General features: G+C 43.6%; 1 protein-coding gene across 18 annotated transcripts in view; it reads left to right on the top strand.

The window, feature by feature from the left end:
• The window catches only part of LOC109880125 (voltage-dependent P/Q-type calcium channel subunit alpha-1A), a 106,731-nt gene that overhangs the window by 41,904 nt on the left and 42,958 nt on the right, over nt 1-21,869 (top strand). For 13 of the 18 annotated variants that reach the window (XM_031834955.1, XM_031834945.1, XM_031834947.1 and 10 more), the window contains 8 exons: nt 649-809; nt 897-1,037; nt 1,322-1,523; nt 5,301-5,465; nt 6,230-6,340; nt 11,213-11,296; nt 14,209-14,211; nt 19,482-19,598. In XM_031834955.1, coding sequence (XP_031690815.1) covers nt 649-809; nt 897-1,037; nt 1,322-1,523; nt 5,301-5,465; nt 6,230-6,340; nt 11,213-11,296; nt 14,209-14,211; nt 19,482-19,598 — 984 coding nt within the window. The remainder of the gene's footprint in view (nt 1-648; nt 810-896; nt 1,038-1,321; nt 1,524-5,300; nt 5,466-6,229; nt 6,341-11,212; nt 11,297-14,208; nt 14,212-19,481; nt 19,599-21,869) is intronic. The other 5 variants (XM_031834953.1, XM_031834952.1, XM_031834951.1 and 2 more) reach the window with 1 other exon arrangement.

The raw sequence follows: 21,869 nt of genomic DNA, 5'->3' as shown, positions 1-21,869 counted from the left end.
TGACTGTGTTGTTGTGTATCTCTGTGTCTCCAGGCTGTGTTTGACTGTGTTGTTGTGTATCTCTGTGTCTCCAGGCTGTGTCTGACTGTGTTGTTGTGTATCTCTGTGTCTCCAGGCTGTGTTTGACTCTGTTGTTGTGTATCTCTGTGTCTCCAGGCTGTGTTTGACTGTGTTGTTGTGTATCTCTGTGTCTCCAGGCTGTGTTTGACTGTGTTGTTGTGTATCTCTGTGTCTCCAGGCTGTGTCTGACTGTGTTGTTGTGTATCTCTGTGTCTTCAGGCTGTGTTTGACTGTGTTGTTGTGTATCTCTGTGTCTCCAGGCTGTGTTTGACTGTGTTGTTGTGTATCTCTGTGTCTCCAGGCTGTGTTTGACTGTGTTGTTGTGTATCTCTGTGTCTCCAGGCTGTGTCTGACTGTGTTGTTGTGTATCTCTGTGTCTCCAGGCTGTGTTTGACTCTGTTGTTGTGTATCTCTGTGTCTCCAGGCTGTGTTTGACTGTGTTGTTGTGTATCTCTGTGTCTCCAGGCTGTGTTTGACTGTGTTGTTGTGTATCTCTGTGTCTCCAGGCTGTGTCTGACTGTGTTGTTGTGTATCTCTGTGTCTTCAGGCTGTGTTTGACTGTGTTGTTGTGTATCTCTGTGTCTCCAGGCTGTGTTTGACTGTGTGGTCAACTCCCTGAAGAACGTCCTGAACATCCTCATCGTCTACATGCTCTTCATGTTCATTTTTGCTGTGGTGGCCGTGCAGCTGTTCAAAGGGAGATTCTTCTACTGCACTGACGAGTCCAAAGAGTTTGAACGCGATTGCAGGTCAGGAGACATGATGGACACATGATATGATGTAGACACACACACACACACACAGTGTAGGTATGAACAATCTGTTGTGTGTTCCAGGGGCGAATATCTAGTCTATGAGCGGAATAATGAAGTGAAGGCGCAGAAGCGGGAGTGGAAGAAGTACGATTTCCACTACGACAACGTGCTTTGGGCCCTGCTCACCCTCTTCACCGTGTCTACCGGAGAGGGGTGGCCGCAGTAAGTACAGTACAGACATACACACACACGTGCACGCACACACACACATGTGCACGCACACACACACACAGACTGATAGACACACAGACACATGCTCATGCACACACACAAACAAAACTATTTCTCTCTCTCTCTATCTCTATCTATCTCTCTCTCGCTCTCTCAAACACACACACACATACACACAAACACACACCCAAACACATAACACAACCCCCAGCCAAACATAACCGCCCCACCCCCCCCATCCTAACCATCCCTCTCTCCTCTCTACCTTCCACCAGGGTGCTGAAACATTCAGTGGATGCGACCTATGAGAATCAGGGCCCGAGCCCGGGGTACCGGATGGAGATGTCCATCTTTTACGTGGTGTACTTCGTGGTCTTCCCCTTCTTCTTCGTCAATATCTTCGTAGCTCTCATCATCATCACTTTCCAGGAGCAAGGAGACAAGATGATGGAGGATTACAGTTTAGAGAAAAACGAGGTGAGAAGAGAGGGACAGGAGTAGAAGGGGGAAGGCAGAGAGTTTGGAGAAGAATTGCATGAAAAAGTGATGGCAAAGATACTGTTTTTAAAAATATATATATATTTAACTAGGCAAGTCAGTTAAGAACACAAATTCTTATTTACAATGACGGCCAACCCCGGATAAAACCCTAACCCAGGTGACGCTGGGCCAATTGTGCACCGCCCTATGGGATTCCCAATCACAGCCGGTTATGATACAGCCTGGAATTGAACCAGGGTCTGTAGTGACTCCTTTGTCACTGGGATGCAGTGTCTTAGACCACTACGCCACTCGCTAAAATTGTAGCTATTATTTGTAACAACTCCAGGCTTTTAAGAGTGTGACAAAAACATCCAAGGGAGATTGGGACCGTGACTAGCATGCTCTCCTTAAGAACAGATGGCCGGCGTTTAACCCCCCCCCCCCCAGTGGTGTAACCTTGTCCCACAGGTCTCAAATAGTTGAGTCAAATGTTTAAGCTCTAGACTAGAACAAAAGCCTGATGAAGGCATTTTCTGAAACACATTGGTTGTAACAATAACATACATTTTCACACACTGGTTGAATCAATGTTGTTTCCACGTCATTTCAATGAAATGATGTTGAACCACCGTGGAATAGATGTTGAATCGATGTCCACCCCCATTGGGAAACTTCGGTAACACTTGACACCAAGCAACATAACACGTTATGACACGGTCATAACCTTTTGTAATATGGTCATATATTTAGACCTGTGGTGACATGTATTGTGAGATATATACACCTATATAAGAGTGTCGTAACCCACAAAACCTACCACACAAGGCAAAACATCCGATTACACCACAGCCAAGTGTCAACAGTATGTTTACAGTATGTTGTAGAATTGTTTTTAAATTGACCATGTTAAATTATGATTATAATTGCGCACACGCTGATGTCAGACATGCACCTACCCCAATGCTCTGTTGATGAATGCAGGAGCAGATTTCAGGATCAGGACAAGACACCCTCTTTTTGACTGAGGGCATGTACGTGACAGGCCTATCTGGCTTATATGATTATGATGGTCATAATGCTAATTGACAGTGTCATAAATTTTCTTAGTCCTAGTAAAGTGACACAGGATGTTCATAAGTTATTTATCTGTCAGGTGTGTGCGTATTGGTAGAGTCTGGTGCAGGAGAGCAGAGAGTTGTGAACAGGCACACACTTTATTGAGGCAGGAGAAACCAACAGACGGACGCCACTGCGTCAAAACCTCCAGCCAATTGGCAAAAGTGCCAAACGAGCAAACAGTCACAATAATTATGTTCAAACAAATAAACATACCTCGTGACAAAACACAGAATATACGAACACCAGTCTGGCGCGTCAAACATGACACGTAACACAAACAATATCACACAAAGACATGAGGGGGAACAGGGGAATAAATACATGCAGTGTGGTTGGGAAATGCAAACCAGGTGTGCAAAACAAGACAAAACAAATGGATTAATGAAAAATGGAGCGGCGATGGCTAGAAAGCCGGTGACGTCGACTGCCAAACGTCGCCCGAACAAGGAGAGGAGCCGACTTCGGCGGAAGTCGTGACATTATCCTGTGGCGGACTGCAATAGCATCGAATAGTCCCCGCGATATGCAACTGTTCAGGGAAGTCAGGAACCAATATACGCAGTCATTCAGGAAAGCAAAGGCTAGCTTTTTCAAACAGAAATTTGCATCCTGTAGCTCTAACTCCAAAAGGTTCTGGGACACTGTAAAGTCCATGGAGGACAAAAGCATCTCCTCCCAGCTGCCCACTGCACTGAGGCTAGGTAAAACTGTCACCACCGATAAATCCACACTAATCGAGACCATGATTTCCTCCTGGCTACCCCAACCCCGGCCAAAAGCTTTGCACCCCCCGCAGCTACTTGCCCAAGCCACCCCAGCATCTCCTTCACCCAAATCCAGATAGGAGATGTTCTGAAAGAGCTGCAAAACCTGGACCCGTACAAATCAGCTGGGCTAGACAATCTGGGACCCTCTCTTTCTAAAATTATCCGCCGCCATTGTTGCAACCCCTATTACCAGTCTGTTCAACCTCTCTTTCGTATTGTCCGAGATCCCTAAAGATAGGAAAGCTGCCACGGTCATCCCCTTCTTCAAAGGGGGTGACACTCTAGACCCAAACTGTTATAGACCTATATCCATCCTACCATGCCTTTCTAAAGTCTTCGAAAGCTAAGTTAATAAACAGATCACAGACCATTTCGAATCCCACCGTACCTTCTCCGCTGTGCAATCCGGTTTCTGAGCTGGTCACGGGTGCACCTCAGCCACGCTCAAGGTACTAAACGATATCATAACCGCCATCAATAAAATATTGTACTGTGCAGCCGTCTTCATCGACCTGGCTTTCTATTTCACAACAAACCCTCCTTCACTCACGCCGCCAAACATACCCGAGTAAAACTGACTATCCTACTGATCCTTGACTTCGGCGATGTCATTTACAAAATAGCCTCCAACACTCTACTCAGCAAACTGGATGCAGTCTATCACAGTGCCATCCGTTTTGTCACCAAAGCCCCATATACCACCCACCACTGCGACCTGTTTGCTCTCGTTGGCTGGCCCTCACTACATATTTGTCGCAAGACCCACTGGCTCCAGGTCATCTATAAGTCTTTGCTAGGCAAAGCTCCGCCTTATCTCAGCTCACTGGTCACGATAACAACACACACCCGTAGCATGCGCAGCAGCAGGTATATCTCACTGGTCATCCCCAAAGCCAACACCTCATTTGGCCGCCTTTCTTTCCAGTTCTCTGCTGCCAATGACTGGAACGAATTGCAAAAATCGCTGAAGCTGGAGACTTATATTTCCCTCACTAACTTTAAACATCAACTATCCGAGCAGCTAACCGATCGCTGCAGCTGTACGTAGCCCATCTGTAAATAGCCCATCCGATCTACCTACCTCATCCCCATATTGTTTTTATTTACTTTTCTGCTCTTTTGCGCACCAGTATTTCTACTTGAACATCATCATCTGCTCATCTATCACTCCAGTGTTAATTTGTTAAATTGTAGTTACTTGCTACTCTGTCCTATTTATTGCTTTACCTCCTCACGCCATTTGCACACACTGTATATAGACTTTTGGACTGTATTATTGACTGTACGCTTGTTTATTCCATGTTTAACTCTGTGTTGTTGTTTGAGTCGCACTGCTTTGCTTTATCTTGGCCAGGTCGCAGTTGTAAATGAGAACTCGTTCTCAACTGGCCTACCTGGTTACATAAAGGTGAAATCAAATTTAAAAAATAAAATAAACATTTAAAATATGATGGCAAAAAAACATGACTAAAGAATTCATTACAACAAAGGACTTAAGTTACAAACTTTCTAACAAATGGAACTCAAACAAATGGAAGAGATGAAAAAAACTAATTTGAGTAAATGTGGGTTTTGACACTCTTATGTAGGTGTCATAATCAGCCATAAAATAATTAAATATATGTCACAACAGGTGACATATATGGGTCATGACAGTGTTATGACCATATTATGACAGGTTATGACAAGTTATGTCAGCTGTTATGACATATGATGACATGGTCCGGACCATCATAACGGTCCTACCAAGAGTTGCTGAATATCTTCTCATCTTTAGAACAGAAGCCTACACATCCTGTGGGTTTGCAGGATCAGGATAGTAGACCACAGCACTTTCAGTGAGATATTAACCCATTGTTGTTTGTCTGTGTATGTGTGTTTCCAGAGAGGCTGCATAGACTTCGCCATTAATGCCAAACCGTTGACGCGACACATGCCTAAGAACAAGCAAAGCTTCCAGTACCGCATGTGGGAGTTTGTGGTGTCGCCGCCATTCGAGTATACAATCATGGCTATGATCGCGCTCAATACTATCGTACTGATGATGAAGGTACAACAAGCCTGGACACCCTGATTATATCACTTCATATATACCCTCACTTCACTCACACACATATAACTTAACACGGAAGTCTCTCTCTCTCTCTCCATCTATCTATCTATCTATCTATCTATCTGATTTAACTAATGTTTCTGCCTCTGTGTGTGCTAACCTGTGTGAGTGTCTATCTGTCTTCATATGCGTCTTCCTCTCTGTCTGTGGTTGTCTGTGTCTCTGTGTGTGTTTGGATGTGTCTTCCTCTCTGTCTGTGGTTGTCTGTGTCTCTGTGTGTGTTTGGATGTGTCTTCCTCTCTGTCTGTGGTTGTCTGTGTCTCTGTGTGTGTTTGGATGTGTCTTCCTCTCTGTCTGTGGTTGTCTGTGTCTCTGTGTGTGTTTGGATGTGTCTTCCTCTCTGTCTGTGGTTGTATGTGTCTCTGTGTGTTTGGATGTGTCTTCCTCTCTGTCTGTGGTTGTCTGTGTCTCTGTGTGTGTTTGGATGATATTTGTCATATTCCTTTATGCATTTATTTCTGTCTCTGTATTTGTGTTATTGTGCATTTCTGTGTACTTGTGTATGTCTATGTGCATATATCTGTATATACATGCATGTGCAAATATGTGTGTGTGTGTGTGTGTGTGTGCGTGCATGTGGGGGTGTGTGTGTGTGTGTGTGTGTGTGTGTGTGGTGTGTGTGTGTGTGTGTGTGTGTGTGTGTGTGTGTGTGTGTGTGTGTGTGTGTGTGTGTGTGTGTGTGTGTGTGTGTGTGTGTGTAGTATGACGGAGCCTCTCCGGCCTACGAGGCTGTGCTGGCCAACCTGAACATCGTGTTCACCTCGCTGTTCTCCATGGAGTGTGTGCTCAAGATCATCGCCTTTGGAGTGCTGGTAAGTGTGTCACACACGTCTTCCAATGATGATAGGAATGAATTTTAGATGTAATTAACTAACTAGCTACATATAACTAACTAACTAATCAATCTATCAATCTAACATGCCAAAGCTTGCCCTCAAAGTATAGTCCTATAGCGATCTGAGAATGTAACTAATCAGCTAGCTAACTACATGTAACTAACTACATTGAATCTAATGATCTGTCTATCTGTCTCTCTATCTACTATATACTGGTAGTATGTGTATAAATGTATAGAGATTATTATTGTTTTTCCCAGTTAATAACCTATGTGTATTGTAGCAGTCACCTGGGTATTGAGAGAGACAAATGGCTATAGGGGGAGGAATGGGTGAGAGGAGAGTGAAGGAGAGGAGAAAGGCACAGAGGAGACCGTTTGAGGAAGAGTGGTGGGAAGATATATGGAGAAGAGGGGGAATAATTAGAGGAGAGAGAGAGAGAGAGATAAAGAGAGAGAGTGCGAGAGAGAGAGAAAGAGGGAGAGAGAGAGAGAGATAAAGAGAGAGAGGGAGAGAGAGAAAGAGGGAGAGAGAGAGAGAATGCTTTTAGATTTAAATAACATTTATGGGTCTGGGAACCCTCAACACAATAAACACTCACAAAACTGTGGTTATACATCAATTAAAAACACAACACCAAATCTTCCTCCACACTAACTCTACACAACAGCCTCTGAATACCCCATATATTCATAAACAGATCAATGTTGTTAACCATTTTGTAATAGGCAAACTCAACCCTCAGTCTCGCTGCCAACATCCCCCTCCAGCATTCCCACCACACCCGCAGACCCCTGTCCCCAAATACTGTTATTTTGTGTCTTCCATATTGCTAATGTAGCTGCCCCTGACACAAAATTAAGCAAGAGAACTACACCCCTTCAACTAAACCTGTACTTTGGCCCAAAATATAAACTGTTGGGAAGAGAAAACCTCTCCCTGTCGCCGAAAAGACATAACCTGTTTCAAAGCCGGGTGTTTGAAACGACATAACCTGTTTCAAAGCCAGGTGTTTGCAACCCAATGGGACAATCTTAATTGATCTTGCAAACTTCCCAAACCGCAATAACTCACACTTCAATAGTTCATTGGGAATAAACGGTGATACATTCGAAATCGTTACACTTGTTGACGGAGAAAAAAGCTGCGGAACTTGAATAAACATAGCTTTAAGAAGTACGCCATGCTCAACCATCCGATCTACCAGACACTCTTCTTTAAGAAGTACGCCATGCTCAACCATCCGATCAACCAGACTCTCTTCTTTAAGAAGTACACCATGCTCAACCATCCGATCTACCAGACTCTCTTCTTTAAGAAGTACGCCATGCTCAACCATCCGATCAACAAGACACTCTTCTTTAAGAAGTACGCCATGCTCAACCATCCGATCTACCAGACTCTCTTCTTTAAGAAGTACGCCATGCTCAACCATCCGATCAACAAGACTCTCTTCTTTAAGAAGTACGCCATGCTCAACCATACGATCAACCAGACTCTCTTCTTTAAGAAGTACACCATGCTCAACCATACGATCAACAAGACACTCTTCTTTAAGAAGTACACCATGCTCAACCATACGATCTACCAGACACTCTTCTTTAAGAAGTACACCATGCTCAACCATACGATCTACAAGACACTCTTCTTTAAGAAGTACACCATGCTCAACCATACGATCAGCCAGACACTCTTCTTTAAGAAGTACACCATGCTCAACCATACGATCAACCAGACTCTCTTCTTTAAGAAGTACGCCATGCTCAACCATACGATCATCCAGACACTCTTCTTTAAGAAGTACACCATGCTCAACCATACGATCTACAAGACACTCTTATTTAAGAAGTACGCCATGCTCTACCATACGGTCAACAAGACACTCTTCTTTAAGAAGTACACCATGCTCAACCATACGATCAACCAGACTCTCTTCTTTAAGAAGTACGCCATGCTCAACCATACGATCATCCAGACACTCTTTTTTAAGAAGTACACCATGCTCTACCATACGGTCAACAAGACACTCTTCTTTAAGAAGTACACCATGCTCAACCATCCGATCAACAAGACACTCTTCTTTAAGAAGTACACCATGCTCAACCATACGATCAACAAGACACTCTTCTTTAAGAAGTACGCCATGCTCAACCATACGATCAACAAGACACTCTTCTTTAAGAAGTACACCATGCTCAACCATACGATCAACAAGACACTCTTCTTTAAGAAGTACGCCATGCTCAACCATACGATCAACAAGACACTCTTCTTTAAGAAGTACGCCATGCTCAACCATACGATCATCCAGACACTCTTATTTAAGAAGTACGCCATGCTCAACCATCCGATCAACCAGACTCTCTTCTTTAAGAAGTACGCCATGCTCAACCATACGATCAACCAGACACTCTTCTTTAAGAAGTACGCCATGCTCAACCATACGATCAACCAGACACTCGTCTTTAAGAAGTACGCCATGCTCAACCATACGATCAACCAGACACTCTTCTTTAAGAAGTACACCATGCTCAACCATACGATCAACCAGACACTCTTCTTTAAGAAGTACGCCATGCTCAACCATACGATCAACAAGACACTCTTCTTTAAGAAGTACACCATGCTCAACCATCCGATCAACAAGACACTCTTCTTTAAGAAGTACACCATGCTCAACCATACGATCAACAAGACACTCTTCTTTAAGAAGTATGCCATGCTCAACCATACGATCATCCAGACACTCTTCTTTAAGAAGTACACCATGCTCAACCATACAATCTACCAGACACTCTTATTTAAGAAGTACGCCATGCTCAACCATACGATCAACCAGACACTCTTCTTTAAGAAGTACGCCATGCTCAACCATACGATCATCCAGACACTCTTCTTTAAGAAGTACACCATGCTCAACCATCCGATCAACAAGACACTCTTCTTTAAGAAGTACACCATGCTCAACCATCCGATCAACCAGACACTCTTCTTTAAGAAGTACGCCATGCTCAACCATCCGATCAACAAGACACTCTTCTTTAAGAAGTACGCCATGCTCAACCATACGATCAACAAGACACTCTTCTTTAAGAAGTACACCATGCTCAACCATACGATCAACAAGACACTCTTCTTTAAGAAGTACGCCATGCTCAACCATACGATCAACAAGACACTCTTCTTTAAGAAGTACGCCATGCTCAACCATACGATCATCCAGACACTCTTCTTTAAGAAGTACGCCATGCTCAACCATACGATCATCCAGACACTCTTCTTTAAGAAGTACGCCATGCTCAACCATACGATCAACCAGACACTCTTCTTTAAGAAGTACGCCATGCTCAACCATACGATCATCCAGACTCTCTTCTTTAAGAAGTACGCCATGCTCAACCATACGATCATCCAGACTCTCTTCTTTAAGAAGTACGCCATGCTCAACCATACGATCATCCAGACACTCTTCTTTAAGAAGTACGCCATGCTCAACCATACGATCATCCAGACACTCTTCTTTAAGAAGTACACCATGCTCAACCATACGATCAACCAGACTCTCTTCTTTAAGAAGTACGCCATGCTCAACCATACGATCTACCAGACACTCTTCTTTAAGAAGTACGCCATGCTCAACCATACGATCTACCAGACACTCTTCTTTAAGAAGTACGCCATGCTCAACCATACGATCAACCAGACTCTCTTCTTTAAGAAGTACGCCATGCTCAACCATACGATCAACCAGACACTCTTCTTTAAGAAGTACACCATGCTCAACCATACGATCAACCAGACACTCTTCTTTAAGAAGTACGCCATGCTCAACCATACGATCAACAAGACACTCTTCTTTAAGAAGTACGCCATGCTCAACCATACGATCATCCAGACTCTCTTCTTTAAGAAGTACGCCATGCTCAACCATACGATCATCCAGACACTCTTCTTTAAGAAGTACACCATGCTCAACCATACGATCAACCAGACTCTCTTCTTTAAGAAGTACACCATGCTCAACCATACGATCTACCAGACACTCTTCTTTAAGAAGTACGCCATGCTCAACCATACGATCAACCAGACTCTCTTCTTTAAGAAGTACACCATGCTCAACCATACGATCTACCAGACACTCTTCTTTAAGAAGTACGCCATGCTCAACCATACGATCAACCAGACACTCTTCTTTAAGAAGTACGCCATGCTCAACCATACGATCAACCAGACACTCTTCTTTAAGAAGTACACCATGCTCAACCATACGATCAACCAGACTCTCTTCTTTAAGAAGTACGCCATGCTCAACCATACGATCAACCAGACTCTCTTCTTTAAGAAGTACACCATGCTCAACCATACGATCAACCAGACACTCTTCTTTAAGAAGTACGCCATGCTCAACCATACGATCCCATCCAAAACCAGGGCAATTCCGACAAATACAATATACTTAATACTACCACAAGAATAAAAACAATAATAACATTAATCATGCATAGAAAAAGGCAAACCACCAAGAAAAGGAAACCCCAGACAACACTCGCACTCGCTCATACAATTCCCAGCATGCACCAAACACTCCCAACATGCAGAGAGAGAGAGAGAGAGAGAGAGACTAATAAAAAGGAGAGTCAGGGATTTTAGGACTCTAGTCATATATGCTGCTGGAATGACTTCAATATGGCATAACTGGCGTTCATTTTATCTCGTCTAATCTATGTCCTGTTGCCGTCTGACACTGACTCAACTTTTTTGTCCTTTCTCTCCTCAATCTCTTTCCTTTCTTCCTACTCTTTCTTTGTTTCCCTCCCTTCCCCCTCCCTCTTTCTCTTCTGCCCACAGAATTACTTCAAAGATGCCTGGAACATTTTTGACTGTGTGACAGTCCTGGGCAGCATTACAGATATTTTAGTGACTGAGCTCGGGGTAAGTGAGGAGGCACGGGGAATTAACAGTGGGAAAGGGAAATGGTGTGTCAGCAAGTTCAGTGGTATGAGTGGGAGAGTGAGAGAGGCAGAGAGAGAGAGTAAGGGGGAGAGGTAAAGAGAGTGAGACAAGTAGAGAGAGAGAGAGAGAGAGAGAGAGAGGTAAAGAGGTAGAGAGAGAGGGGGGGGGGGTGGACAGGTAGAAAAAGAGAGGGGGGGGGGGCAGATAGAAAGAGAGAGAGGGGGGGGGTGCAGATAGAAAGAGGGCAGGGGCACATAGAGAAGCAGAGAGAAAGGCAGAGACTGTAGTGTACAGGATCTTGCATTGCTCAGTGAAGCATGAACATATTTTGAAAGCCTTACATAATTGTCCCAGTTGGAGGAGAGCAGAGCACAGAGACCTGGATCATGGTAGCCCAGCCACCACTGACAATACTCAGGAGACTAACACACACACACACACACTCACTCATGCACGTACACACAGACTACTCTACTGATCTGCTAGGCAACCTGACAGCCAATCAAATAACCAGCCTCAAAACAATCTGGCCAATCAGACTGTTCCTCTAGCCAGGCAACCACTTAGCAACCAGTTGGATAGTGAAAAATGATAGCCAATGAGGTAGACACACTAGTTACTCAGGTATTCAGGCAGGTAATGTGGTGTGTGCTCGTACACTTGTGCATGCATGCGAGTGTGTGTGTGTTGTAATGCCTTTATAAACCATATTATGAAATATGACTATTGTTTTTGAATGTTGTGTGTCTCTGAGACAGTCCTGACAGCTATACCTTTGTTTCCATTAAAAAAACCTAAACTCTATCAACCCAGGTCCTGGAGAGCTATATGTGTTTATAGCCAGCCCAGCACCAACAGATCTGATTAAACCTTTAACTCCTCATCGGGACATTGATTGGTTGATTGGTTGAATCAGGTGTGTTACTGCTGGGCTGGAACAAAAGCTTGAACATCATGTAGCTCTGCATGACAAAGGTTGGTGACCACAGGCATAATCATAGAAATTAAATAAGATTTTATTTCAATGGGTATAGTATTTTGACATAATGTTATATCATGTATATTATGATTACATAATATCTTAGTAGTGGCAAAAGTTTTTCCTGACTACATGACTTGAACTAGACCCTCGTTTTTCCTGTCAGTTCTTATGGTGAGGAAAAACTCCTGTCCCCAACTATGCTCTATAAGCCGTCCTACCAGGTGTTACTGGCAGTGGATGTTAATGGCAAAACAATCAGGTGGAATTGGTTCCTCTTCTCTAAACTGACCTCAGACTAGTCCGAGACACCATTTGATTGAGAGGGACCTTTGAACATGAAAAGCAAGCCCTGTTCTTGGATCAGTCCAGTGGTAGTCCATCAAAGCAGCCTTTAATTTGGGTCAGCTCAAATTAAAGCTGTAGTTGCCATTGCGCTGATTCAAACACACGACTTGACAATCATGTTCATTTTCCTCGCAGTCCAATGGAAGCTTGTTAATGTGTGGATATTAAAAGTAATCTCATGTTAGGAGTAATCTCATGTTAGGAGTAATCTCATGTTAAAAGTAATCTCATGTTAAAAATAATCTCATGTTAAAAATAATCTCATGTTAAAAGTAATCTCATGTTAAAAGTAATCTCATGTTAGGAGTAATCTCATGTTAGGAGTAATCTCATGTTAGGAGTAATCTCATGTTAGGAGTAATCTCATGTTAGGAGTAATCTCATGTTAGGAGTAATCTCATGTTAGGAGTAATCTCATGTTAGGAGTAATCTCATGTTAGGAGTAATCTCATAATATATTTTTTTGAACTTCATCTGTTTCCTAGTCGTTGATATCCCTGCTGTTGTATGTATGGAGGCAGTGTTATGACTGAATTATTGTATGTATGGAGGCAGTGTTATGACTGAATTATTGTACGTATGGAGGCAGTGTTATGACTGAATTATTGTATGTATGGAGGCAGTGTTATGCCTGAATTATTGTATGTATGGAGGCAGTGTTATGCCTGAATTATTGTATGTATGGAGGCAGTGCTATGACTGAATTGTTGTACGTATGGAGGCAGTGCTATGACTGAATTGTTGTACGTATGGAGGCAGTGTTATGACTGAACTGTTGTATGTATGGAGGCAGTGTTATGCCTGAACTGTTGTACGTATGGAGGCAGTGTTATGCCTGAATTGTTGTACGTATGGAGGCAGTGTTATGCCTGAACTGTTGTATGTATGGAGGCAGTGTTATGCCTGAACTGTTGTATGTATGGAGGCAGTGTTATGCCTGAATTGTTGTACGTATGGAGGCAGTGTTATGACTGAATTGTTGTACGTATGGAGGCAGTGTTATGCCTGAATTGTTGTATGTATGGAGGCAGTGTTATGCCTGAATTGTTGTACGTATGGAGGCAGTGTTATGACTGAATTGTTGTACGTATGGAGGCAGTGTTATGCCTGAATTGTTGTACGTATGGAGGCAGTGTTATGCCTGAATTGTTGTATGTATGGAGGCAGTGTTATGACTGAACTGTTGTATGTATGGAGGCAGTGTTATGACTGAACTGTTGTATGTATGGAGGCAGTGTTATGACTGAACTGTTGTATGTATGGAGGCAGTGTTATGACTGAACTGTTGTATGTATGGAGGCAGTGTTATGACTGAACTGAACTCAGTAATAATGAGTGTACATAATGAAAATTCATTTCCTGTTTGATCTTTTTTTACATGCTTTCTTTAACTCTACGCTACTTAATGGCAACTACTTCGTCCCTCTTCCTTCTGACGAATTCATCCAATCAAAATGCACTATGTGTCCATCCATGAAACCTGGCCTGGCCAATCGCACTCTTTGTTAAATCAACCTCCAAAAATGCCGCTATAAACCATGTCATCTGCAACATCCACATGTAGATGGTTTGTACTTTTTTGGAGATACTTTAATTACTGCATCCATTTCCTGGTGTGGCTGTGGTGATGCATGTTGCTCGACTCCTCACCCTGGCAGTGACCCCTGACCTTTGATCTCTGACCCAGGTTTGACAAGATGACTCGACTGACCTCCTGCTCCCAGTCACAGGACAGAGACATTCAACCAATCCCAAATGGACTACCCCTTGTATAGATCTAAAAGGATCCGATAGGATTTAGCTAATATTCCACCTAGCCTATCTGGATGGGTTCGTTGTCAGATTACTGGTACCAATCCAATGCTTTCAGATCTACACGTGATAGACCTATAGGGGCTTGAGGTCAATTTGGAATTGGCCAGTAGTCATTGTCCTAATACCCTTCAGGTTCTGATTTAATACTGTTCAAATGCATCCTTCCTTCCTCCCTTCCTTGAAGTGATCACAGCTCTGATCTGACTGATCTGATCCAAAATAAAGGAAACACTTGAGTAAACGAGGCTTCTGGCAGCTCTATTATGGTGTGGGGTGCCTTTTCCTGGCATGGTCCACTCATCCCTTTAGAGGGCAAGGTAAACGTCAATAAATACACAGCCTTTCTGAATGCTCCCCTTCAACCTTTCTGTCTTGATGGGAGTGACCTCTTCCAGGATGACAATAACCCAATCCACAGGGCACAAGTGGTCACTGAATGGTTTGTTTAGCATGAAAATCGAGCGACACCTGAGACAGGAGTAATGGAATTGTCTTATGGAAGAATGGCATTAAATCCCTCCAATAGAGTTCCAGACACTTGTAGAATCTATGCCAAGGCACATTGAAGCTGTTCTGGCAGCTCGTGGTGGCCCAACACCCTACTACAACGCTTTACGTTTGTGTTTCCTCTATTTTGGCAGTTACCTTTATGTAGCTATGTGGTGGAACTCCTGCTCTCGCTAATCTGATCATGTTCGATCAGTGATTATTTCAAGGAGGGAAGGAAGAACAAATGTGTTGTAAAAGTATTCTATCAGATCTGTGGTATTGTAGGAAAGGAACGGAAGCTGGTCAAGCCTATTAGGACACAGCCTGGACAATACTCTCACAATCACTAGACATGCACCACTGCTTACATTCCTTAGAAGCAATCACACACACGCACACACACACACACACACACACACACACACACACACACACACACACACACACACACACACACACACACACACACACACACACACACACACACACACACACACACACACACACACACACACACACACACGCTAGTGTCTGTGAGAGCCAGGGGAGTAAGGTGTGACAGGAGTACACAGAGTGACTGGGTCTAAAGCTTCACCCATGGCAGACCGGGCTACGGTGCATGCTGCCCCACTGCATGTCTCTGGCAGGGATGGCACACACGTATACTACTCATAGACACATAAGTTAAACACACCCAGACATACATGGACACTGACCTACACACACATAGACACACACACAACAGTACATAGCCTAATAAATACACCCACATAGGCTTGTGTTGCAATGCCACAGTGAACATGCTCTTGATGGGAGCTGAATGTGCCTACTGCCAAGCCCTCCCTAACCCAGAACCCTTCCCTTGGTAGAGGGTTGAAGGACCATGCACATCATAGGACCGTGAGCATCACTAACATAGTTTACAGTAATCAAATAGGACAGTGAGCATCACACACATAGTTTATAGTGATCAAATAGGACAGTGAACATCACACACATAGTTTACAGTGATCAAGTACAGTTTTATTTCTGTAGTGGTTTTTACAAATGCTTTCACCATTAAGTGTGTAATAATTTGAGCAAGACGAAGTCGTATGATTCGCCCTATGAATATGGAGTTATATATTATATTTCTAAATATCATCAATATACAGTATTTGCAGTTTGTCCTTCAACTCAGAACCCCACTCCCCCTTCCCTTTCTCTGACTGTAACGCAAGAAAGGTTGGGTTCAATTCCATGTAAATTCTGTTATTTCAGGAGGTGACTTGAAATTCAGGAGTCCTCTTAAAGCAACAGTGGACAATTTTCAATTTTATTAATTAAATGTTATCTAATTTTACCCCCTGAATTGAGTGAACTGAACTGAAATGGAATCGAACCTGACTTTATAGTGTCACAGGACTAAAACGAGCCAATCCCTTGTGGAGGAGAGCTGTCAGCTTTGCTGCGTTGCGTTGACACGTGGTTAACTTGCTGTGATCTAGCTAGTTCCATATTGTGCGGTGGTGCATTTGCCTTGAGGATCAGTGCATTTGGTTGTATTTACAAGAAAAACGGTTCCCTGCACCCACTACTACTACTACTACTAACTACTACTACTACTAACTACTACTACTACTACTACTTCTACTACTACTTCTACTACTACTACTAACTACTACTACTACTGCTGCTACTATTACTATTTACTACTACTACTACTACTACTACTACTACTGCTAGTACTGCTACTACTACTGCTAGTACTTCTACTACTACTACTACTCATACTACTGCTACTACTACTACTACTCAAATTAAATTAAATTTATCACATGCGGCAGGTAGCCTCAAGTGGGAGGCGGCAAGTAGCCTAGTGGTTAGAGCGTTGGGCCAGTTACCGAAAGGTTGCAGTTAACCCACTGTTCCTAGGCCGTCATTGTAAATAATAATTTGTTCTTAACTGACTTTCCTAGTTAAATAAAGGTTAAATAAATACAATTAAAATTAAAAACATGCGCTGAATACTGTGAAATGCTTACTTACAAGCCCTTAACCAACAATGCAGTTCAAATAGAGTTAAGAAAATATTTACTAAAATTACATAACAATAACGAGGCTGTACCAAGTCAATGTGCGGGGTTACAGGTTAGTCGAGGTAATTGTGAATGTTGCCCTGTTTAAAGGTCTTACTCACATCAGCTACGGAGAGCGGGATCCCACAGTCGTCTGGAACAGCTGATGCTCTCAGTCGTGCTTCAGTGTTGCTTAACTCGAAGCGAGCATAAAAGGAATTTAGCTCGTCTGGTAGGCTCGCGTAACTGGGCAGCTCGCGGCTGGGTTTCCCTTTGTAGTCTGTAATATTTTTCGAGCCCTGTCACGTCCGATGAGCATCAGAGCCGGTGTACTAGGATTCAATTTTGGTCATGTATTGACACTTTGCCTGTTTGATGGTTCGTCTGAGGGCATCACGGGATTTCTTATAAGCGTCTGGATAAGTGTCCCGCTCCTTGAAAGCGGCAGCTCTAGCCTTTAGCTCAGTGCGGATGTTGCCTGTAATCCTTGGCTTCTGGTTGGGAAATGCACGTATGGTCACTGTGGGAATGTCGTCGTCGATGCACTTATTGATGAAGCCGGAGACTAAGGTGGTGTACTCCTCAATGCCATTGGATGAATCCCGGAAAATATTCCAGTCTGTGCTCGCAAAACAGTCCTGTAGCGTATCATCCGCATCATCTGACCACTTCCGTATTGAGCGAGTGACTGGTACTTCCTGATTTTGTTTTTGCTTGTAAGCGAGAATCAGGAGGATAGAATTGTGGTCAGATTTGCCAAAAGGAGGGTGAGGGAGAGCTTTGTATGCATCTCTGTGTGTGGAGTAAAAGTGGTCTAGAGTTTTTTTTCCCTCTGGTTGTACTTTTAACATGCTGGTAGAAATGAGGTAAAACAGATTTAAATTCGCCTGCAATTAAAGTCCCCGGCCACTAGGAGCGCCGCTTCTGGATGAGCATTTTCTTGTTTGCTTATGGCCTTATGCAACTCGTTGAGTGCGGTTTTAGTGCCAGCATCGGTTTGTGATGGTAAATAGACGGCTACGAATAATATAGATGAGAACTCTCTTCGTAGATCGTGTGGTCTACAGCTTATCATGAGGTATTCTATCCCAGGCAATTCAATACCTCGAGACTTCTTTAATATTAGACATTGCACACCAGCAGTTATTGACAAATAGACACACACCTCCGCCCCTCGTCTTACCAGTTGTAGCTGCTCTGTCCTGCCGATGCACAGAGAAGCCATCCAGCTCTATATTATAAGTTTTGTCATTCAGCCATGCCTTGGTGAAACATAAGATATTAAATTTTTAATGTGCCGTTGGTAGGATAGTCTTAATCGGAGATTGTCCCGTTTGTTTTCCAATGATTGCATGCTGGCCAATAATATGGAGGGTAGCGGTGGTTTACCTACTCTTCGGCAAATTCTTAAAAGGCACCCTGCCCTCCTCCCCCTTTTTCTCCGTCTTTTCTTCACACTGATTACGGGGATTTGGGCCTTGTCTTGACAAAGCAGAAAAAAATCTTTCTCCAGTTCGAGTTGAGTAATCGCTGTTCTGTCCAGAAGCTCTTTTTGGTCATAAGAGACGGTAGCAGCAAATTATTTACAAAATGAGTTACAAACAATGCGAAAAAACAAACAAAATAGCACAGTTGGTTAGGAGCCATCCCCTCCTGTGCCATTATATCTGAGCATTGTGGGGACCTACTACTACTACTACTACAAACTACTACTATTACTACTACCACTACTACCAGCTACTACTACAAACTACTACTATTACTACTACCACTACTACCAGCTACTACTACAAACTACTTTGACTACTACTACCACTACTACTACTACTACAAACTACTACTACTACCACTACTACCAACTACTACTACTACGATTAGTACAAACTACTACTACTACCAGTACTACCAACTATTACTACTACTTCAAGCTACTACTACTGCTACCACTACAACCAACTACTACTGCTACTACAAACTAGTACTACTACTTTCTACATACTGCTACTACTTACTGCCCAATTGGGTGACAATGGTTAGGTTTTGAATATATGATTTTCCTTTCCCCTGTATTGATTCCCTTCTTCTAACTCCTTGGATATGCCCGAGCCTGTTACAAGCCTTGCATTTTTTGGTTTGGTTTGCATTTGATTCCAGTTCTGTTTGGTTGCTTTTCTGTTGATTTTGAATCCTCCTCAGTTTGGTTTTGAACTTTTCCCCTGCTTTTATGGTTTGGTTTGTTTTAGGACAGGAAATAGTTATCTAACATTGCATGGCAAGTGATCAGCTTCTCCTCTCTACCTCCTTTTCTCCACACTTCTCTCCCTCTATTTGTCCCTGCCTCTATCTTTCCATCCCTCTCTTCCCCCTTTTTCCATCTCTCCTTCCTTCTTTCCCATCACCCCTCCCATGTCTCTCTTTCTATCTCTATTTCTCTCTCTCACACACTCTTGTGTCTGGTCATACTGTGGGGTTGTAGAATAACTTCATCAACTTGAGTTTCCTGAGACTGTTCAGGGCTGCCAGGCTCATCAAACTGCTCCGGCAGGGAGAGACCATCCGCATCCTGCTCTGGACCTTTGTTCAATCCTTCAAGGTAATGACACACACACACACGCACACACACACACAGAGATATGGGGACCTATGAGAATACACCCACACAGACCCTAGTAGTAGCATTGTGGAGACCTATGACAGAATACACACACAAAACCAGAGGTGTGGACTCGAGTCACATGACATGAATTCGAGTCAGGTTTAAGTCACAGATTTGATGACTTGAGAGTCAACTTCATAGAAAATAAAACAACTTGAGACTTGACTTCGACTTGGGACTCAAGACTTGGGACTCAAGACTTGGGACTCAAGACTTGGGACTCGACTTAGACTTGAGACTGATGACTTATCTGGCCAGGTTTTGTAACGTTTGGTCACTTGTTTTGTGTCACTCATTCAGTATCACACTTGCAAACAACAACAAAAAAGATTTGCTAGTGAAATGCACACTCATCCCTCTGATTGGACCAGCAAACCGTCAATCAACACAGGTTGTGTGAGCTATAGTAGCACACAGAGAAGGTTTTGGGGGGTCGTGAGTGTGAAACTGTGACCAGAAATAACTTAATTTTCTCCGGTTTGCCTGGCAAAAACAGAGTAGTCTACCTACATTGATCAATCTGCTACAGGTTCATCTTTGAAAAATGAAGGACACCCTAGAAGTTCAGATGCTAAAATTATTATTAGACAAGCTGTCTTCATCAGGGTAAAGGCTCATCTTTGCCAGAACAAAAGGCTGATAATTTAATTGATAATTTTCATATTTCAGATAGGCCAAGTTTAGGTGGATTATACAGTTGAAGTCGGAAGTTTACATACACCTTATCCAAATACATTTAAACTTAGTTTTTCACAATTCCTATTTAATCCTAGTAAAAATTCCCTGTCTTAGGTCAGTTAGGATCACCACTTTATTTAATATGAAATGTCAGAGAGAATGATTTATTTAAGTTTTTATTTCTTTCATCACATTCCCAGTCGGTTTACATACACTCAATTGGTATTTGGTACCTTGACTTTGTTGTCCTTAAGCCATTTTGCCACAACTTTGGAAGTATGCTTGGGGTCATTGTAATTTGGAAGACCCATTTGCAACCAAGCTATAACTTCCTGACTGATGTCTTGAGATGTTGCTGCAATATATCTACATAATTTTCCTACCGCATGATGCCATCTATTTTGTGAAGTGCACCAGTCCCTTTTGTAGCAAAGCACCCTCAAAATATGATGCTGCCAACCCCCACGCTTTACGGTTGGGATGGTGTTCTTCAGCTTGCAAGCCTCTCCCTTTTTCCTCCAAACATAACGATGGTCATTATGGCCAAACAGTTCTATTTTTGTTACATCAGACCAGAGGACATTTCTCCAAAAAGTACGATCTTTGTCCCCTTGTGCAGTTGCAAACAGTAGTCTGGCGGTTTTTATGGCGGTTTTAGAGCAGTGACTTCTTCCTTGCTGGGTTATGTCGATATAGGACTCGTTTTACTGTGGATACAGATACTTTTGTACCTGTTTCCTCCATCATCTTCACAAGGTCCTTTGCTGGTGTTCTGGGATTGATTTGCACTTTTTGCACCAAAGTAGGTTAATCTCTAGGAGACAGAACACGTCTCCTTCCTGAGCGGTATGACAGTTGCATGGTCCCATGTGTAACGGCATTCCTCCTCCTCTTCTGAAAAACACACAGACTGCCCACCCCAACTCACTCCCTGACCATACTAAATAAAGACAAACGTGACAGTACCCCCCCCCCCCCCCCACCCCCCAAAGGTGCGGACTCCGCCCGCAAAACCTGAACCTATAGGGGAGGGTCTGGGTGGGCGTCTGTCCGCGGTGGCGGCTCTGGTGCGGGACGTGGACCCCACTTAACCACAGTTTTTCTCCGCTTCATTGTCCGCCTCCGTGGCCTCTGAAACACGGCGACCGCGGACTGGGGACCCTAGAAATGGGTTCCGGACAGGCGGGAGACTCCGGCAGCGCCGGAAACGCGGGAGACTCCGGCAGCTCCGGAGTGAAGGTCGATTCTGGCATCGCCTGCCCAACCTTACCTGGTTGAATACTCCCCGTAGCCCAGCCAGTGCGGCGAGGTGGAATAGCCCGCACTGGGCTATGCTGGCGAACCGGGGACACCATGCGTAAGGCTGGTACCATGTACGCCAGCCCGAGGAGACGCACTGGAGACCAGATGCGTAGAGCCAGCTTCATGGCACCTGGCTCGATGCCCACTCTAGCCCGGCCGATAATGTACACCCCAAGACATTTTTGGGGCTGCCTCTCGGGCTTCCAGCCGCGCCCTTTATCACGCTGC

This window comes from Oncorhynchus kisutch, linkage group LG10, assembly GCF_002021735.2.
Source record: "Oncorhynchus kisutch isolate 150728-3 linkage group LG10, Okis_V2, whole genome shotgun sequence".
NCBI lineage: Eukaryota > Metazoa > Chordata > Actinopteri > Salmoniformes > Salmonidae > Oncorhynchus > Oncorhynchus kisutch.
Note: the sequence above shows the minus strand (reverse complement) of the source record. Positions and strands in the feature narration are given on the sequence as shown.